This window comes from Babylonia areolata, chromosome 13 (genome assembly GCF_041734735.1).
Source record: "Babylonia areolata isolate BAREFJ2019XMU chromosome 13, ASM4173473v1, whole genome shotgun sequence".
Lineage (NCBI taxonomy): Eukaryota > Metazoa > Mollusca > Gastropoda > Neogastropoda > Buccinidae > Babylonia > Babylonia areolata.
This window is the reverse complement of record NC_134888.1, coordinates 12,130,926-12,149,144: the sequence shown is the minus strand read 5'-3', so window position 1 is coordinate 12,149,144 and position 18,219 is coordinate 12,130,926. Positions and strand designations below refer to the sequence as shown.

At 42.3% G+C, this 18,219-nt stretch overlaps 1 protein-coding gene across 2 annotated transcripts in view; it reads right to left on the bottom strand.

The window, feature by feature from the left end:
- The window catches only part of LOC143289061 (glycerophosphodiester phosphodiesterase domain-containing protein 5-like), an 89,028-nt gene that overhangs the window by 19,466 nt on the left and 51,343 nt on the right, over positions 1-18,219 (bottom strand). For both annotated transcript variants that reach the window (XM_076597879.1, XM_076597880.1), the window contains 5 exons: positions 15,592-15,742; positions 13,997-14,230; positions 10,312-10,463; positions 1,240-1,387; positions 428-510 (listed from right to left, as the gene is read on the bottom strand). In XM_076597879.1, the coding sequence (XP_076453994.1) occupies positions 428-510; positions 1,240-1,387; positions 10,312-10,463; positions 13,997-14,230; positions 15,592-15,742 (768 nt within the window). The remainder of the gene's footprint in view (positions 1-427; positions 511-1,239; positions 1,388-10,311; positions 10,464-13,996; positions 14,231-15,591; positions 15,743-18,219) is intronic.

Below are 18,219 nucleotides of genomic sequence, written 5' to 3'. Positions count from 1 at the left end.
CACTGGAAATCTGGGATAGGGTAACAAAGGAAATAAGGGGCATGATGACCAGGGAACTAAGGGGCATGGTAACCAGGGAAATAAGGGAGAGGAGGGAAATAAGGGAGAGGATAACCAGGGAAATAAGGGAGAGGATGACCAGGGAAATAAGGGAGGGAGAGGATGACCTGGGAAATAAGGGAGAGATCCAGGGAAATAAGGGAGAGGATGACCTGGGAAATAAGGGGGAGATCCACGGAAATAAGGGAGTGGATGACCTGGGAAATAGGGGAGAGGATGACCAGGGAGATAAGGCAGAGGATAAGATAAGACTTGGAAATCATTCACAAGATTAAAGTGTTATAAAGAATGCAGCGTGGACAAGGTAAGGATAACAATGAAAAAGAAGAGTGCAAGTCAACTGAAGAAAAACCCAGAATATACCCACCTCTGAACGACAAATATGATGATGATGATGACAGCAGACAGGATGTCCACTGCCACCCACATGATCAGGTAACTGCTGTCCGTCTGAAACATCCACTGGCCACCATCAAGATTTGTCTCGGCTGTGTTAATTCAAAATAGCAGTCATGAATAAGTGTTTTGAGTGCATGGGATGTACGTTAGCATGCGTGGCACCGGTGTATAATCCATGGGTCAGTAATTCATAGCAAGGCAGTGTGGTGCTGTGTCAGGTGCATAGGTGTTATCTGAACACTACAGCCAGCTGGCACACAATAAAGAAGTCTGAGGAAACTGTCAAATTGGTATGGTACGACAGGAAGCTGTGGCATGGTACAAAAGAGGTTGAGGTGAAATGCCTTTCAACATCCCAAAACACTGTACTGTGCAGCAGTGCAGCATTCAATGGTCTGGCTGATTTGACAAGCCAGGGCAAAGCCATGAGACTGCACTAACACTGGTAACACAGTCAGTCTGACACTTCACACACATGAATTGAACTTTTTGTTTTCACATTCAAGTTAAAAATAATATTCATTGTTCAAGTACAGTCGCATACATATGTGACAACACACACACACACACAAACACACATACACACACTGATCTAGATCTATAGTGTGGTTGAGGAAGAATAAGATGGGGATTGACAGTGACACTCCACACCCCACCCAAACACACACTTTGATTTAAATCTATATTGTGGTCTAGATCTGTATTGTGATCAAAAGACACACACGCACACACACACAGACACACACACACACACATACACATACACACAGAGAGACTGACCAGTGACCACACAGGGTCCTGCAGGCCTGCCAGCTGCTCAATTCTCCGGGTGGTGATGGACGAGGCTCCCAGACACCAGAAGTAGGAGAAGAACCACGGAGTGTCCACCACATAAATGTTGCTGCTGATATTGGACCTGATGTATGCCCTGCGCAATGCACAATTTGTCTGAAGCACCCCTCAGACATCTAAAAGCACCCACTTCTTAACACAAAGACACCTGAAATCACCCACTTCATAACACAACGACACACCTAAAATCACCCGCTTCATAACACAACGACACACCTAAAATCACCCACTTCATAACACAACGACACACCTAAAATCACCCACTTCATAACACAACGACACACCTAAAATCACCCACTTCATAACACAACGACACACCTAAAATTACCCACTTCATAACACAACGACACACCTAAAATCACCCACTTCATAACACAACGACACACCTAAAATCACCCACTTCATAACACAACGACACACGTAAAACCACCCACTTCATAACACAACGACACACCTAAAATCACCCGCTTCATAACACAACGACACACCTAAAATCACCCACTTCATAACACAACGACACACCTAAAATCACCCACTTCATAACACAACGACACACGTAAAACCACCCACTTCTTAACACCACAACACCTGAAATCACCCACTTCATAACACAAAGACACACCTAAAATCACCCATTTCATAGCACAAAGACACCTAAAAGCACCCACTTCATAGCACACACACCAAAAATCGCCCACTTCATAGCACACACACCTAAAATCACCCACTTCATAGCAAAAAAACACACCTAAAATCACCCACTTCATAGCAAAAAAACACACCTAAAATCACCTACTTCATAGCACAAAGATACCTAAAATCACACACTTCATAGCACAAAGACACATCTAAAATCACCCACTTATAGCACAAAGACACACCTAAAATAGCCCACTTCATAGCACAAAGACACACCTAAAATCGCCCATTTCATAGCAAGACACACCTAAAATCGCCCACTTCATAGCACACGCACCTAAAATCACCTACTTCATAGCAAAAGACACAACGAAAATCATTCACTTCAAAGCACAAAACACCTAAAATCACCCACTTCATAGCACAACGACACACATAAATCACCCACTTCATAGCACAAAGACACCTAAAATCCCCCCACTTCATAGCACAAAGTCACACCTAAAATCACCCACTTCATAGCACAAAGACACACATAAATCATCCATTTCATAACACAAAGACACACCTAAAATTACCCACTTCATAGCACAAAGACACACCTAAAATCACCCACTTCATAGCACAAAGTCACACCTAAAATCACCCACTTCATAGCACAAAGACACACATAAATCATCCATTTCATAACACAAAGACACACCTAAAATTACCCACTTCATAGCACAAAGACACACCTAAAATTACCCACTTCATAGCACAAAGACACACCTAAAATCACCCATTTCACAGCACAAAGACACACCTAAAATCGCCCACTTTATAGCACAAAGACACACCTAAAATCACCCACTTCATAGCACAAAGACACCTAAAATCACCCCCATCATAGCACAAAGACACGCCTAAAATCACCCACTTCATACAACAAAGACACACCTAAAATCACCCACTTCATAGCACAAAGACACCTAAAATCACCCACTTCATAGCACAAAGACACACCTAAAATCACCCACTTCATAGCACAAAGACACACATAAATCGTCCACTTCATAACACAAAGACACCTAAAATCACCCACTTCTTATCACATAAGACACACCTAAAATCACCCACTTCACAGCACAAAGACACACCTAAAATCACCCATTTCATAGCACAAAGACACACCTACAATCACTCACTTCACAGCACAAAGACACCGAAAATCACCCATTTCATAGCACAAAGACGCCTAAAATCACCCACTTCATACAACAAAGACACACCTAAAATCACCCACTTCATAGCACAAAGACACCTAAAATCACCCACTTCATAGCACAAAGACACACCTAAAATCACCCACTTCATAGCACAAAGGCACCTAAAACACCCACTTCATAGCACCCACACCTAAAATCACCCATTTCATAGAACAAAGACACCTAAAAGCACCCACTTCATAGCACAAAGACACACCTAAAATCACCCACTTCATAGCACAAAGACACCTAAAATCACCCACTTCATAGCACAAAGACACCTAAAATCACCCACTTATAGCACAAAGACACACCTAAAATCACCCATTTCACAGCACAAAGACACACCTGCAATCACCCACTTCACAGCACAAAGACACCTAAAATCACCCACTTCATAGCACAAAGACAACGAAAATCACCCACTTCATAGCACAAACACACCTAAAATAACCCACTTCATAGCACATAAGACACACCTAAAATCACCCACTTCATAGCACAAAGACACACCTAAAATCGCCCATTTCATAGCAAGACACACCTAAAATCGCCCACTTCATAGCACACGCACCTAAAATCACCTACTTCATAGCAAAAGACACAACGAAAATCACCCACTTCATAGCACAAAACACCTAAAATCACACACTTCATAACACAAAGACACACATAAATCACCCACTTCATAGCACAAAGACACACCTAAAATCGCCCATTTCATAGCACAAAGACACACCTAAAATCACCCACTTCATAGCACAAAGACACACATAAATCACCCACTTCATAGCACAAAGACACCTAAAATCACCCACTTCATAGCACAAAGACACCTAAAATCACCCACTTCATAGCACAAAGACACCTAAAATCACCCATTTCATAGCACAAAGACACCTAAAATCACCCACTTCATAGCACAAAGACACCTAAAATCACCCACTTCATAGCACAAAGACACACCTAAAATCACCCACTTCATAGCACAAAGACACACATAAATCATCCACTTCATAGCACAAAGACACACCTAAAATCACCCACTTCACAGCACAAAGACACACCTAAAATCACCCACTTCATAGCACAAAGACACACCTAAAATTGCCCATTTCACAGCACAAAGACACACCTAAAATCGCCCATTTCATAGCAAGACACACCTAAAATCGCCCACTTCATAGCACACGCACCTAAAATCACCTACTTCATAGCAAAAGACAACGAAAATCACCCACTTCATAGCACAAAGACACACCTAAAATCACCCACTTCACAGCACAAAGACAGACATAAATCATCCACTTCATAGCACAAAGACACACCTAAAATCACCCACTTCACAGCACAAAGACACACCTAAAATCACCCATTTCACAGCACAAAGACACACCTACAATCACCCACTTCACAGCACAGACACCGAAAATCACCCATTTCATAGCACAAAGACACACCAACAATCACCCACTTCATAGCACAAAGACACACCAAAATCGCCAACTTCATAGCACAAAGACACCTAAAATCACCCACTTCATAGCAAAAAACACACATAAATCACCCACTTCATTGCACAAAGACACCTAAAATCACCCACTTCATAGCACAAAGACACACCTAAAATCACCCACTTCATAGCACAAAGACACACCTAAAATCGCCCACTTCATAGCACAAAGACTACTAAAATCACCCACTTTATAGCACAAAGACACATCTAAAATCACCCATTTCATAGCACAAAGACACACCTAAAATCGCCCACTTCATAGCACAAAGAGACCTAAAATCACCCACTTCATAGCACATAACACACACCTAAAATCACCCACTTCACAGCACAAAGACACACCTAAAATCACCCATTTCATAGCATAAAGACACACCTACAATCACTCACTTCACAGCACAAAGACACCGAAAATCACCCACTTCATACCACAAAGACACCTAAAATCACCCACTTCATAGCACAAAGACACCTAAAATCACCCACTTTATAGCACAAAGACACACTTAAAGCCGCCCATTTCATAACACAAAGACACCTGAAATCACCCACTTCATAGTACAAAGATACACCTAAAATCACCCGCTTCACAGCAAAAAGACACACCTAAAATCACCCATTTCATAGCACAAAGACACACCTACAATCACCCACTTCACAGCACAAAGACATCGAAAATCACCCACTTCATAGCACAAAGACACCTAAAATCACCCACTTCATAGCACAAAGACACCTAAAATCACCCACTTCATAGCACAAAGACACCTAAAATCACCCACTTCATAGCACATAAGACACACCTAAAATCACCCACTTCATAGCACAAAGACACCTAAAATCACCCACTTCATAGCACAAAGACACACCTAAAATCGCCCATTTCATAGCAAGACACACCTAAAATCGCCCACTTCATAGCACACGCACCTAAAATCACCTACTTCATAGCAAAAGACACAATGAAAATCACCCACTTCATAGCACAAAACACCTAAAATCACCCACTTCATAGCACAAAGACACCTAAAATCGCCCATTTCATAGCACAAAGACACCTAAAATCACCCACTTCATAGCACAAACACACACCTAAAATCACCCACTTCATAGCACAAAGACACCTAAAATTACCCACTTCATAGCACAAAGACACACCTAAAATCACCCACTTCATAGCACAAAGACACACATAAATCTTCCACTTCATAGCACAAAGACACCTAAAATCACCCACTTCATAGCACAAAGACACCGAAAATCACCCACTTCATACCACAAAGACACCTAAAATCACCCACTTCATAGCACAAAGACACCTAAAATCACCCACTTCATAGCACAAAGACACACTTAAAACCGCCCACTTCATAACACAAAGACACCTGAAATCACCCACTTCATAGCACAAAGACACACCTAAAATCACGAACTTCATAGCACAAAGGCACCTTAAACACCCACTTCATAGCACCCACACCTAAAATCACCCACTTCATAGCACAAAGACACCTAAAAGCACCCACTTCATAGCACAAAGACACACCTAAAATCACCCACTTCATAGCACAAAGACACCTAAAATCACCCACTTCATAGCACAAAGACACACCTAAAATCACCCACTTCATAGCACAAAGACACCTAAAATCACCCACTTCATAGCACAAAGACACATCTAAAATCACCCACTTATAGCACAAAGACACACCTAAAATCACCCATTTCACAGCACAAAGACACACCTGCAATCACCCACTTCACAGCACAAAGACACCAAAAATCACCCACTTCATAGCACAAAGACACCTAAAATCACCCACTTCATAGCACAAAACAGCTAAAATCACCCACTTCATAGCACAGACACACATAAATCACCCATTTCATAGCACAAAGACACCTAAAATCACCCACTTCATAGCACAAAGATACACCTAAAATCACCCACTTCACAGCAAAAAGACACACCTAAAATCACCCATTTCATAGCACAAAGACACACCTACAATCACCCACTTCACAGCACAAAGACATCGAAAATCACCCACTTCATAGCACAAAGACAATGAAAATCACCCACTTCATAGCACAAAGACACCTAAAATCACCCACTTCATAACACAAAGACAACGAAAATCACCCACTTCATAGCACATAAGACACACCTAAAATCACCCACTTCATAGCACAAAGACACCTAAAATCACCCACTTCATAGCACAAAGACACCTAAAATCACCCACTTCATAGCACAAAGACACACCTAAAATCGCCCATTTCATAGCAAGACACACCTAAAATCACCCACTTCATAGCACATGCACCTAAAATCACCTACTTCATAGCAAAAGACACAACGAAAATCACCCACTTCATACAACAAAACACCTAAAATCACCCACTTCATAGTACAACGACACACATAAATCACCCACTTCATAGCACAAAGACACCTAAAATCACCCACTTCATAGCACAAAGACACACCTAAAATCACCCACTTCATAGCACAAAGACACACCTAAAATCACCCACTTCATAGCACAAAGACACACCTAAAATCACCCACTTCATAGCACAAAGACACACATAAATCATCCACTTCATAACACAAAGAAACACCTAAAATTACCCACTTCATAGCACAAAGACACACCAACAATCACCCACTTCATAGCACAAAGACACACCAAAATCGTCCACTTCATAGCACATAGACACCAAAATTCACCCACTTCATAGCACAAAGACACACATAAATCACCCATTTCATAGCACAAAGACACCTAAAATCGCCCACTTCATAGAACAAAGACACACCTAAAATCACCCACTTCATAACACAAACACACACCTAAAATCACCCACTTCATAGCACAAAGACACACCTAAAATCGCCCACTTCATAGCACAAAGACTACTAAAATCACCCACTTTATAGCACAAAGACACATCTAAAATCACCCATTTCATAGCACAAAGACACACCTAAAATCGCCCACTTCATAGCACAGGCACCTAAAATCACCCACTTCATAGCACAAAACATCTAAAATCACCCACTTCATAGCACAAAGACACACATAAATCATACACTTCATAGCACAAAGACACCTAAAATCACCCACTTCATAGCACAAAGACACACCTAAAATCACCCACTTCATAGGACAAAGACACCTAAAATCGCCCACTTCATAGCACATAAGACACACCTAAAATCACCCACTTCATAGCACAAAGACACCTACAATCACCCACTTCATAGCACAAAGACACACATAAATCACCCATTTCATAGCACAAAGACACACCTACAATCACCTACTTCATAGCACAAAGATACACCTAAAATCGCTGACTTCATAGCACAAAGACACCTAAAATCACCCGCTTCATAGCACAAAAACACACATAAATCACCCATTTCATAGCACAAAGACACACTTAAAATCGCCCACTTCATAGCACAAAGACACACCTAAAATCACCCACTTCATAGCACAAAGACACCTAAAATCACCCACTTCATAGCACAAAGACACATCTAAAATCACCCATTTCATAGCACAAAAACACACCTTAAATCGCCCACTTCATAGCACAAAGACACCTAAAATCACCCACTTCATAGCACAACGACACACCTAAAATCACCCACTTCATAGCACAAAGACACACCTAAAAGCACCCACTTCATAGCACAAAGACACCTAAAATCACCCACTTCATAGCACAAAGACACCTAAAAGCACCCACTTCATAGAACACACACCTAAAATCACCCACTTCATAGCACAAAGACACCTAAAATCACCCACTTCATAGCACAAAGACACCTAAAATCACCCACTTCATAGCACAAAGACACCTAAAAGCACCCACTTCATAGCACAAGGCACATCTAAAATCACCCATTTCATAGCACAAAAACACACCTTAAATCGCCCACTTCATAGCACAAAGACACCTAAAATCACCCACTTCATAGCACAAAGACACACCTAAAATCACCCACTTCATAGCACAAAGACACCTAAAATCACCCACTTCATAGCACAAAGACACCTAAAAGCACCCACTTCATAGAACACACACCTAAAATCACCCACTTCATAGCACAAAGACACCTAAAAGCACCCACTTCATAGCACAAAGACACCTAAAATCACCCACTTCATAGCACAATGACACCTAAAAGCACCCACTTCATAGCACAAAGACACACCTAAAATCACCCACTTCATAGCACAAAGACACCTAAAATCGCCCACTTCGTAGCACAAAGACACCTAAAATCACCCACTTCATAGCACAAAGACACCTAAAATCACCCACTTCATAGCACAAAGACACCTAAAATCGCCCACTTCGTAGCACAAAGACACCTAAAATCACCCACTTCATAGCACAAAGACACACACAAAAACACACACTTCACAGCACAAAGACATTCTTAAAACCACCCATTCCATAGCACACAGACACACCAAAAACCAACCACTTCATAGCACAAATACACATATAAATCCACCCATTCATAGCACAGACAGACACAGCCATGACTCACACAGACAGACACAGCCATGACTCACACAGACAGACAAAGCCATGACTCACACAGAACACAGCAACAACTCACACAGACACAGCCATGACTCACACAGACACAGCAATGACTCACACAGATAGACACAGCCATGACTCACACAGACACAGCAATGACTCACACTGACACAGCAATGACTCACACAGACAGACACAGCCATGACTCACACAGACACAGCCATGACTCACACAGACACAGCAATGACTCACACTGACACAGCAATGACTCACACAGACAGACACAGCCATGACTCACACAGACACAGCAATGACACACTGACACAGCAATGACTCACACAGACAGACACAGCAATGACTCACACAGACACAGGCATGACTCACACAGACAGACACAGCAATGACTCACACTGACACAGCAATGACTCACACAGACAGACACAGCAATGACTCACACAGACACAGGCATGACTCACACAGACAGACACAGCAATGACTCACACTGACACAGCAATGACTCACACAGACAGACACAGCCATGACTCACACAGACACAGCCATGACTCACACAGACACAGCAATGACTCACACAGACAGACACAGCAATGACTCACACAGACACAGGCGTGACTCACACAGACTGACACAGCCATGACTCACACTGACACAGCCATGACTCACACAGACTGACACAGCCATGACTCACACAGACTGACACAGCTATGACTCACACAGACTGACACAGCCATGACTCACACAGACATAGGCATGACTCACACAGACACAGGCATGACTCACACAGACTGACACAGCCATGACTCACACAGACTGACACAGCCATGACTCAGACACAGGCATGACTCACACAGACTGACACAGCCATGACTCACACAGACTGACACAGCCATGACTCACACAGACACAGGCATGACTCACACAGACAGACGCAGCCATGACTCACACAGACCGGATCAACCATAACACATAGACAGGCATGGCCCTATAAATACACAGTCATAGGACACTCACTGTATGCGATCAGCATCCACTTTGTCAAAGCCCACATTGACAGTGGACATGTTGAGTTGTTCCAGCAGGGAGACAGGGGGAGCACCTGCATACACCTGAACAGCACCTGGGGGGGAACCAGCCTGGTCCTCCTCTCTTACCAGCCAGTATAGCTGTGGGACAACCACACACACCTCTTACTCTACCACCTACAGGACCACTGAAAAATTAACTACAGTGTACACATTGACAGTCTACCACCTACAGTACTGCTTCAAAAATAACTACACACTGACCGCATACCACCTTTAACTCAACAACATCTGGTCGGCCGCCGGTTTCTGACGCTATTCTGCTCACTTGAAAGCCTGTCGGACGCATTGTTACGACAGGTTTTGATCCTTTTTTAATGTTACCGATCTTAACTTTAAGGGCGATAACTCACAGTTTTCAGATAGCTCAGACACTTTTCTTGCGAGTTCCTTCCCTTAGACCATTGTTCGTTCGTTCTATAGCAGTTTTCTTTGTTTGTGAAGCGAACCACCCAAACCCACAACTCCATTTGGTTTTCAACATGGCGACACCAAGGCGAAACCGGTTCGTGCGGAACGTAAGAATGGCTCAAGCACTCGAATTGATTCATGAAACCGGGTCTGATGATGAAGATGCTGTTGTTGGAATGTTCGACGATGCAGGTGACGAAATTTCGGACTCTGATTCTGACTATATTCCTGACGAAAACGATGACGAAGTTGCTGACACTGACGATGATGAAGGCGGAATGACTGGTCAGCGAAACTCGACACCAACATGTGCACCTGCTGCAGCGGCTGATTCTCCAACTAATGGAGAAGAACCCGAGGAGATGGAAATAGATCAGGACAATGTGTTTGATGATCATATAGATCCAGATTATATGTATGACTGGAGTAGAAATTTGGCCAATTTTCCACTCAACCCACCCTTCGGTTTGACACCAGGATTTCAGGGCCCCCTCAAATTGCCGCCTTGGGAGGACTGCAAACCAATTGATTTTTACAGTCTCTTCATTGATAAAAGTATGCTAAAACACATGAAAACAGAGACAAACCGTTATGCTGCAAAAAATATCCAGCAGCTACAGCAAAGAGAAGAACTTTCCCCACGGTCACAGTTCAACACCTGGAAGCCTGTGACACTGGATGAAATTAGAAAATTTCTGGCTATCCTCATCCACATGGGGATAGTAAAGAAACCAAGAATAGTGGACTACTGGTGTACTAATCCAGTTATGAAGACTGGATTTGCCTCCAAGCTGTTGAAACGCGACAGGTTCAGAGCCATCCTGTCGTTCTTCCACCTGAACGACAACTCGACATTCCTGGAGCGAAACCATCCTGACCATGATCCACTCCACAAGTTGAGACCATTGATTGACCACCTTGTGCATGTAAGTTATTTTCTTTTTTGTGTGTTTGTTTTGAATGTGTGTGTGTGTGTGTGTGTGTGTGTGTGTGTGTGTGTGTGTGCATGCCTGTGTGTGTGTGTGTGTGTGTGTGTGTGTGTGTGGTGTGTGTGGTGTGTGTGTGTGTGTGTGTGTGTGTGTTATATTATTTATTCTTCCCCACTTGTTAAATATTATCAGTTCAAATGATAGAAAATGTTAGTAGATAGTGGTAGTATTAGCTGAAGTAGTGGTGATGGTTTGCTGTATCATACATATTGTGATTGTCCACAATAGTAAAAGCTGTTTCCATGTTTCAGCTCTTCAAGACTGTACATCCTGGAGCAGAATATTTGCATCGACGAGGCCCTTTGCCCCTGGAGATGCCGGTCATCTTTCCGGGTCTACATGAAGGACAAGCCGGTAAAGTGGGGCATCAAGCTCTATGAGCTGTGTGAGAGCTCCTCGGGGTATGTGTGGAACCTTGAGGTGTACTGCCACAAGCCGGGTCTTAGCAACCGCCCCCACGATGTTGTCTTCAGGCTCCTCGACCAACTGCAAGACTGCGGCTATGTCCTTTATGTGGACAATTACTATTGCTCACCCACCTTGGCCCACTGTCTCACTGCTGTCAACACTGGATGTGTAGGCACTGTGCGGGCTAACCGGGTGGGCATGCCAAAGGATTTGGTGACTGGAGCCTTCGCCCGCGGCCAGATGGACTACAGGAGACTGAATCAGGTGATGGTCATTAGGTGGAAGGACAAGAGGGATGTGCATATGATAACCACTCAGCACATCCCTGAAATGATTGCAGTGAGATCACGGTCAGAACACAAAAGAAAACCCACGGCTGTTGTTGACTACATTGGCAATATGGCTGGTGTTGACCGCAGTGACCAGATGATCTCATACATGCCAATGCACCGGAAGACCATCAAATGGTGGAAGAAGCTGGCCTTCCACCTTTTGACCCTCACAATGATCCAGTCTCACTGCCTGTACAACAAGCTGCAGAGGAGTCTGGGGAAAAAACCGCTGACACTGGAACAATTTGCCATATCAGTATGCTACAACCTCGCCAGTCTTCCAGTTGGGGATGATGAGGAGCAAAATCGTGCTGCTGCCCCGGTCAACGAGGAAGTCACCGCCTCGACTGCAAGCGCCAACACTTCATGGAGAACACAGGCTACAGGCACTGTGTTGTGTGCTATGCCAGGGAGAAGGCAAGAGGAGCCACCAGAGAGCACCTGAAGAACAGGGTGCAGCGCACCAAGTTTCAGTGTAGACAGTGCCAGAAAGCCCTATGTGCTGTGCCCTGTTTTGAAATCTACCACACCGAACAAGACTTCAGCAAGTAACAGTGTCACTAAAGTGTCTACAGTGTGTGCATTGTGTAAAAAAGAGTGTTTGTGTGGTGTTTTTTCCAATGAGTGCACAGTCCTGCAAATGTTTTCCAGTGTGTTTTTCAAGACTGCAAGCAGCAATCAGTTTTTTGTGTTTTTTTTCCAATATATTCTTATCAAATCTCTTTTTTTATGCAGCATGCATATATAGTATCATAAGCACATCAAACCAAGAGTACAGGAGTGTGACTGAACCAGTGTAGGAGGATTCAGAGCATGAAGAAGTGGATTACCTGTGTTCAAAAATTTTTTTGTTTTCCTGCCAATGTGTATCATACTGGATTACCTATATCATCAAAACCATGTGGTTCCTTCACTTAAGGTAAGCATTTTTAGTAAATTCATTGTTATATCTGTCCACTGGTGTGTGTTTTATGTTTGTAGGGTGAGTGGTTGATTTTTTGTGATTTTTTTAAAAACTGCTTAAAATAGTGTGATTTGAGAGGGAAACCCGGCCATTTTGACTGAGGGTAGAGTGAGTTAATACCACTTAAAAAGAAACATGTACTGACAGACTACCAACTAAAGTATGATCATAAAAGAACCACACACTGACAGTCTAACACCAAAGTACCAATGTAAAACACACACACACACACACACACACACACACAGAGAACACCGAAGTATCACTGTAGAAACACACACACACACACACACTGACAGTCTAACACCTAAGTACCACTGTCAAAGAAACACACACCGACATCCTAACCCTAAGTACCACAGTAAAAATATTAGACATTGTGAAACCATCAAACACACATTGAGTCTGTTACTGACCAGTACTGTTGTGAAACATTCACACACACACTGAGTCTGTTACTGACCAGTACTGTTGTGAAACCATCACACACACATTGAGTCTGTTACCAACCTTGGACAGTTTCCAGCTGGTCAAGTTGGAATAAGACAGCAAAGTTTGGACCACCTGTTGTGTGGCGTTTTTGTGGAAAGGACTGGCCTCCACTGGCTGCCGCACATCAAACATTACCATTGTGTCATTCGCAGCAGAGATGTCCAGAAGCTCAGTGAGCAAGGGAACACTCTGGTTTCTGTATATCTCCTGGTCTCTGTCTGGCACACTGTCTGCAGTGCGGAATGGATCTTGCTGCACACAAGGGAAACCACTGCCTCGGCTCAACAATAAAGAAACAGGACGAGTATGCAAGGTGTGAGAGTGCATGTATATTGAACATAGTTCTGACATCCGTGTGAAAGGTCACTTTAAAGTTCTGAGCATGTTGAGCATGTGTATGGTATATGTGGTCTATGTATGTATAAGTGTGGGAAAAAGGAGGGGTCAGTGGATGACAGTCCATTTATGCTGATGCTCTAATATATACCAAACTATGTGACTGGATACAAAAATAGAGAAGAGGTAAATTTTCATTTCAGAGAGAGAGAGAGGAGGGGGAGGGGGAGGTACATTCAGATTCAGAAGTCTCAAACTGAGAGGTGCTACCACAGTAAAGTAGGACTGAGAACTGAATCTGTTCAGCTCAGTAAGCTCAAGGTAAGTCCACATGATCAATGTCCACAGAACTTCTGGTGATCTGGCTCCTTTTTCTCGATCCTCTCTTGTTTGACTTTGGTCTACTGAAACAGTGTGTCACACTTCAGTTTGGTGGAGGTACCTGGTGCAGACAGGTAAACCAGGGGAAAGAGGGAGAGACAACAGGTTGGAATAGAATTACATGTTCGTGCCAGTCAAATGCAGCAGTGAAATCTGTCAGTGAGCGTTTGTGTATTCAGGAGCCTGAGTACCTAAGAATACCACTACCTTCTGCTTGTCACTGCTTAAAATGAATCTTGTATCTGGTTGTTTACCCCAAAGAACAACTCATGAACAAAGATAGTGAGCATGACCCTGTTTCATCCATTCTCAAGGTTATCAGTATTTCAGATATTTATCTTCTGCTGTCTACAGATCATTACTAATTCAACCACAAAGACATATTTTTCATAGATTGCCATGTTACCAAAATTTATCTTTGAATGAAAAGGTGACATGCTCTTGATGACTCACATTCTATTTATATCAAGCAGAATACCTGTCTTCCTTTTCAAAAGGACGGGCTGTATACAACAGTTACCTGTCTTCCTTTTCAAAAGGACGGGCTGTATACAACAGTTACCTGTCTTCCTTTTCAAAAAGACGGGCTGTATACAACAGTATATGACAGTCTTAGTGTACTGTAATAAGCAGCGCTGCCGCAAGTCTCTAAAATAAATACCGTGTTTCATACTTTCTTTCTCTTCTCTAAATCCAGGACTGAAGGGAACATACATACCATAGGAATCTGGGAACAAGGGGATGTAATGGTTCATGGAAAAATAGGAACAAAAGAGTTAAGCTGGTACTGATTCCACACACAGACACGCACACACACACACACACACACACATACACTCACACATACACACACATCTCTCTCTCTCTGTCTCTCTCTTTTCATGAAAACAACCCACCTCAAAAAACCAGTTGCCAGCATTCAGACGTTTAATTTCAGATATATTGAAGAGACTGACATCCTGACCAGCACGATCTGGAAAGACCTCCTTGACATTGGTTGTTCGCAGGAATGTGTCGTCATGGTAGATAAACGGTTCTCCATCAAAACTACAAAACCCACACAGAACGAAAGGTTGAATGATTAGAACAATCTTTCCATGAACAAATTCAACATAAAAACTTGTTTTTCAATGGCCAAGCAATCAGCATCTTCCAATTCAGAGGACAGTACTTTTTTGTCAATAACAACATATCATATTCCATCAAAGCAAATAATACATTTGTTTCTTGGAAATAATGTGAAAACAATTCGAGAAAATCTGTAAGGTATCTGCAATTGCTATGTATGATTTTGATTTAGGGTGCCTTACCACCACCGCACAAACACCTGAATCTTAACCTCCTTCATGCTGGCCCACTAATCTTGCCCCCAACTTCCACCTTTTACAGCATCCAGATCTGACAGTACATGAAGTTTGGCACTGCTTTCTCTCTCCTGGGAAGAAATTCACCCAAAACATGCACCATCTGACCTCCCCCCCCCTTTTTTTTTTACTACCCTAATTTCATTGACCTTCTTCTTGGTTCTTTGCTTCATTTTATGAAAATGGGTGTATGTTTACCCTTCTCACATGAAAATGGTGTTATGTTTACCCTTCTCACATGAAAATGGTGTATGTTTACCCTTCTCACATTATTAAAATGGGTGTATGTTTACCCTTCTCACATTATGAAAATGGGTGTATGTTTACCCTTCTCACATTATGAAAATGGGTGTATGTTTACCCTTCTCACATTATGAAAATGGGTGTATGTTTGCTCTTCTCGCATTATGAAAATGGGTGTATGTTTGCTCTTCTCGCATTATGAAAATGGGTGTATGTTTATCCTTCTCACATTATGAAAATGGGTGTATGTTTGCTCTTCTCGCATTATGAAAATGGGTGTATGTTTGCTCTTCTCGCATTATGAAAATGGGTCAACATTTACCCTTCTCACTTTATAAAAATGGATGTATGTTTGCCCTTTTCAACAAATGAAAATGGGTCTATGTTTGCCTTTTTTGCTGTATAAAAATGGGTCTATGTTTCCCTACTCACTTTATGAAAATGGGTCTACATTTGACCTTATCATTTATGAAAATGGGTCTGTTTGCCCTTGACACCAAATGAAAATGGGTCTATGTTTGCCAATATCACCTTATCAAAATGGGTCTATGTAAAAATGGGCCTATGTTTGCCAATATCACCATATCAAAATGGGTCTATGTTTGCCATTATCATTTATGAAAAACAGTGTTTGCCCTTCTCACCAAATGAAAATGGATTTATGTTTGCCTTTATCATCTTATGAAAATGGATCTATGTTTGCCCTTATCACCAACTGAAAATGTGTGTATGTGTGTTCCACTCACCTTATGAAGAAAATGGGTCTATGTTTGTTTAGCATATATTCAGATGTTAATCATCTGATGACAAACCCTGTTCCCGAATCCACAGTACATGTTAGTAACATCCCCTGAATGGGATAAGAGTTAGCCTCCCATGGCTTACCAACCACTTCATCTACGAACGCTTCTGGAAATGAACTCAGATCTAGATTTGAGATGTACTGTATACACAGATACACGAACATATTACATGATGTCAGAATCTCTGGCATTGTCGAATATTGTTTTGCATTGTTTCAGTGACTGCACAGTAAGTCTTCGCTGTTTTCTAGAAAAAATCTATTCAACAAACTGTACGTTAGTTTGATTTTACGAACTACGTACAGCAATGCGCCAGTAGAACTACATGTAGATGGTTTAGTGATACAAACTACAGCACAAAATGGCTTTTTCTCAACCAAATCCAACCATTAACTGGGAAGCTTCTAATCTGGAAGAAGAATGGAAGAACTTTGCAGGACATGCCAAACTCATGTTCATGGGACCTCTTAAGTGTATAAATGCTGGGGAGCAATATGCTTATTTGCGCATCTGGATAGGAGAAACCGGGAGAAGAATTTTTAAATCTTGGAACTTGTCTAAGCAGGACAGCACAATCATTGACATTCTGTTCAACAAGTTTGCTGAACACATTGCTCCTAAAAAGAATACTGTGTTTCCACACAACAAATTCCAAGAACAAAGGCAGCAGAGGGGAGAAACATTTGAAACATTTGTCACTGACCTTCAAAACATTGTCAAGAACTATAATTATAATTCTGAGATGGTTCATGACAGAATTGTTGCTGGTATACTTTCAGAAGATATTGGTGAAAAACTTCTTACAGAAGGTGATGCACACTATGGAGAGGGCCATCAAGCTAGCAGACACATATGAAACAACACAACAATGCCTAAAATATATGGCCACCACTGCCACTCCAACCAGCTATCAAACAAAAGAGGCAACATGCATTAAAGCAACAGAAATATCAGGAAGACAAGAGAACACGTCACAGACATCATGAAGTCATTGACTGTCAGAACTGTGGGGGAAAGCACAAGTGGACAGAGTGCCCAACATTTGGCCAGAAATGCAAGAGATGCCACAAGTTCAACCACTGGGCAAAGTTGTGCCACAGCAAGCCAAAAGTAG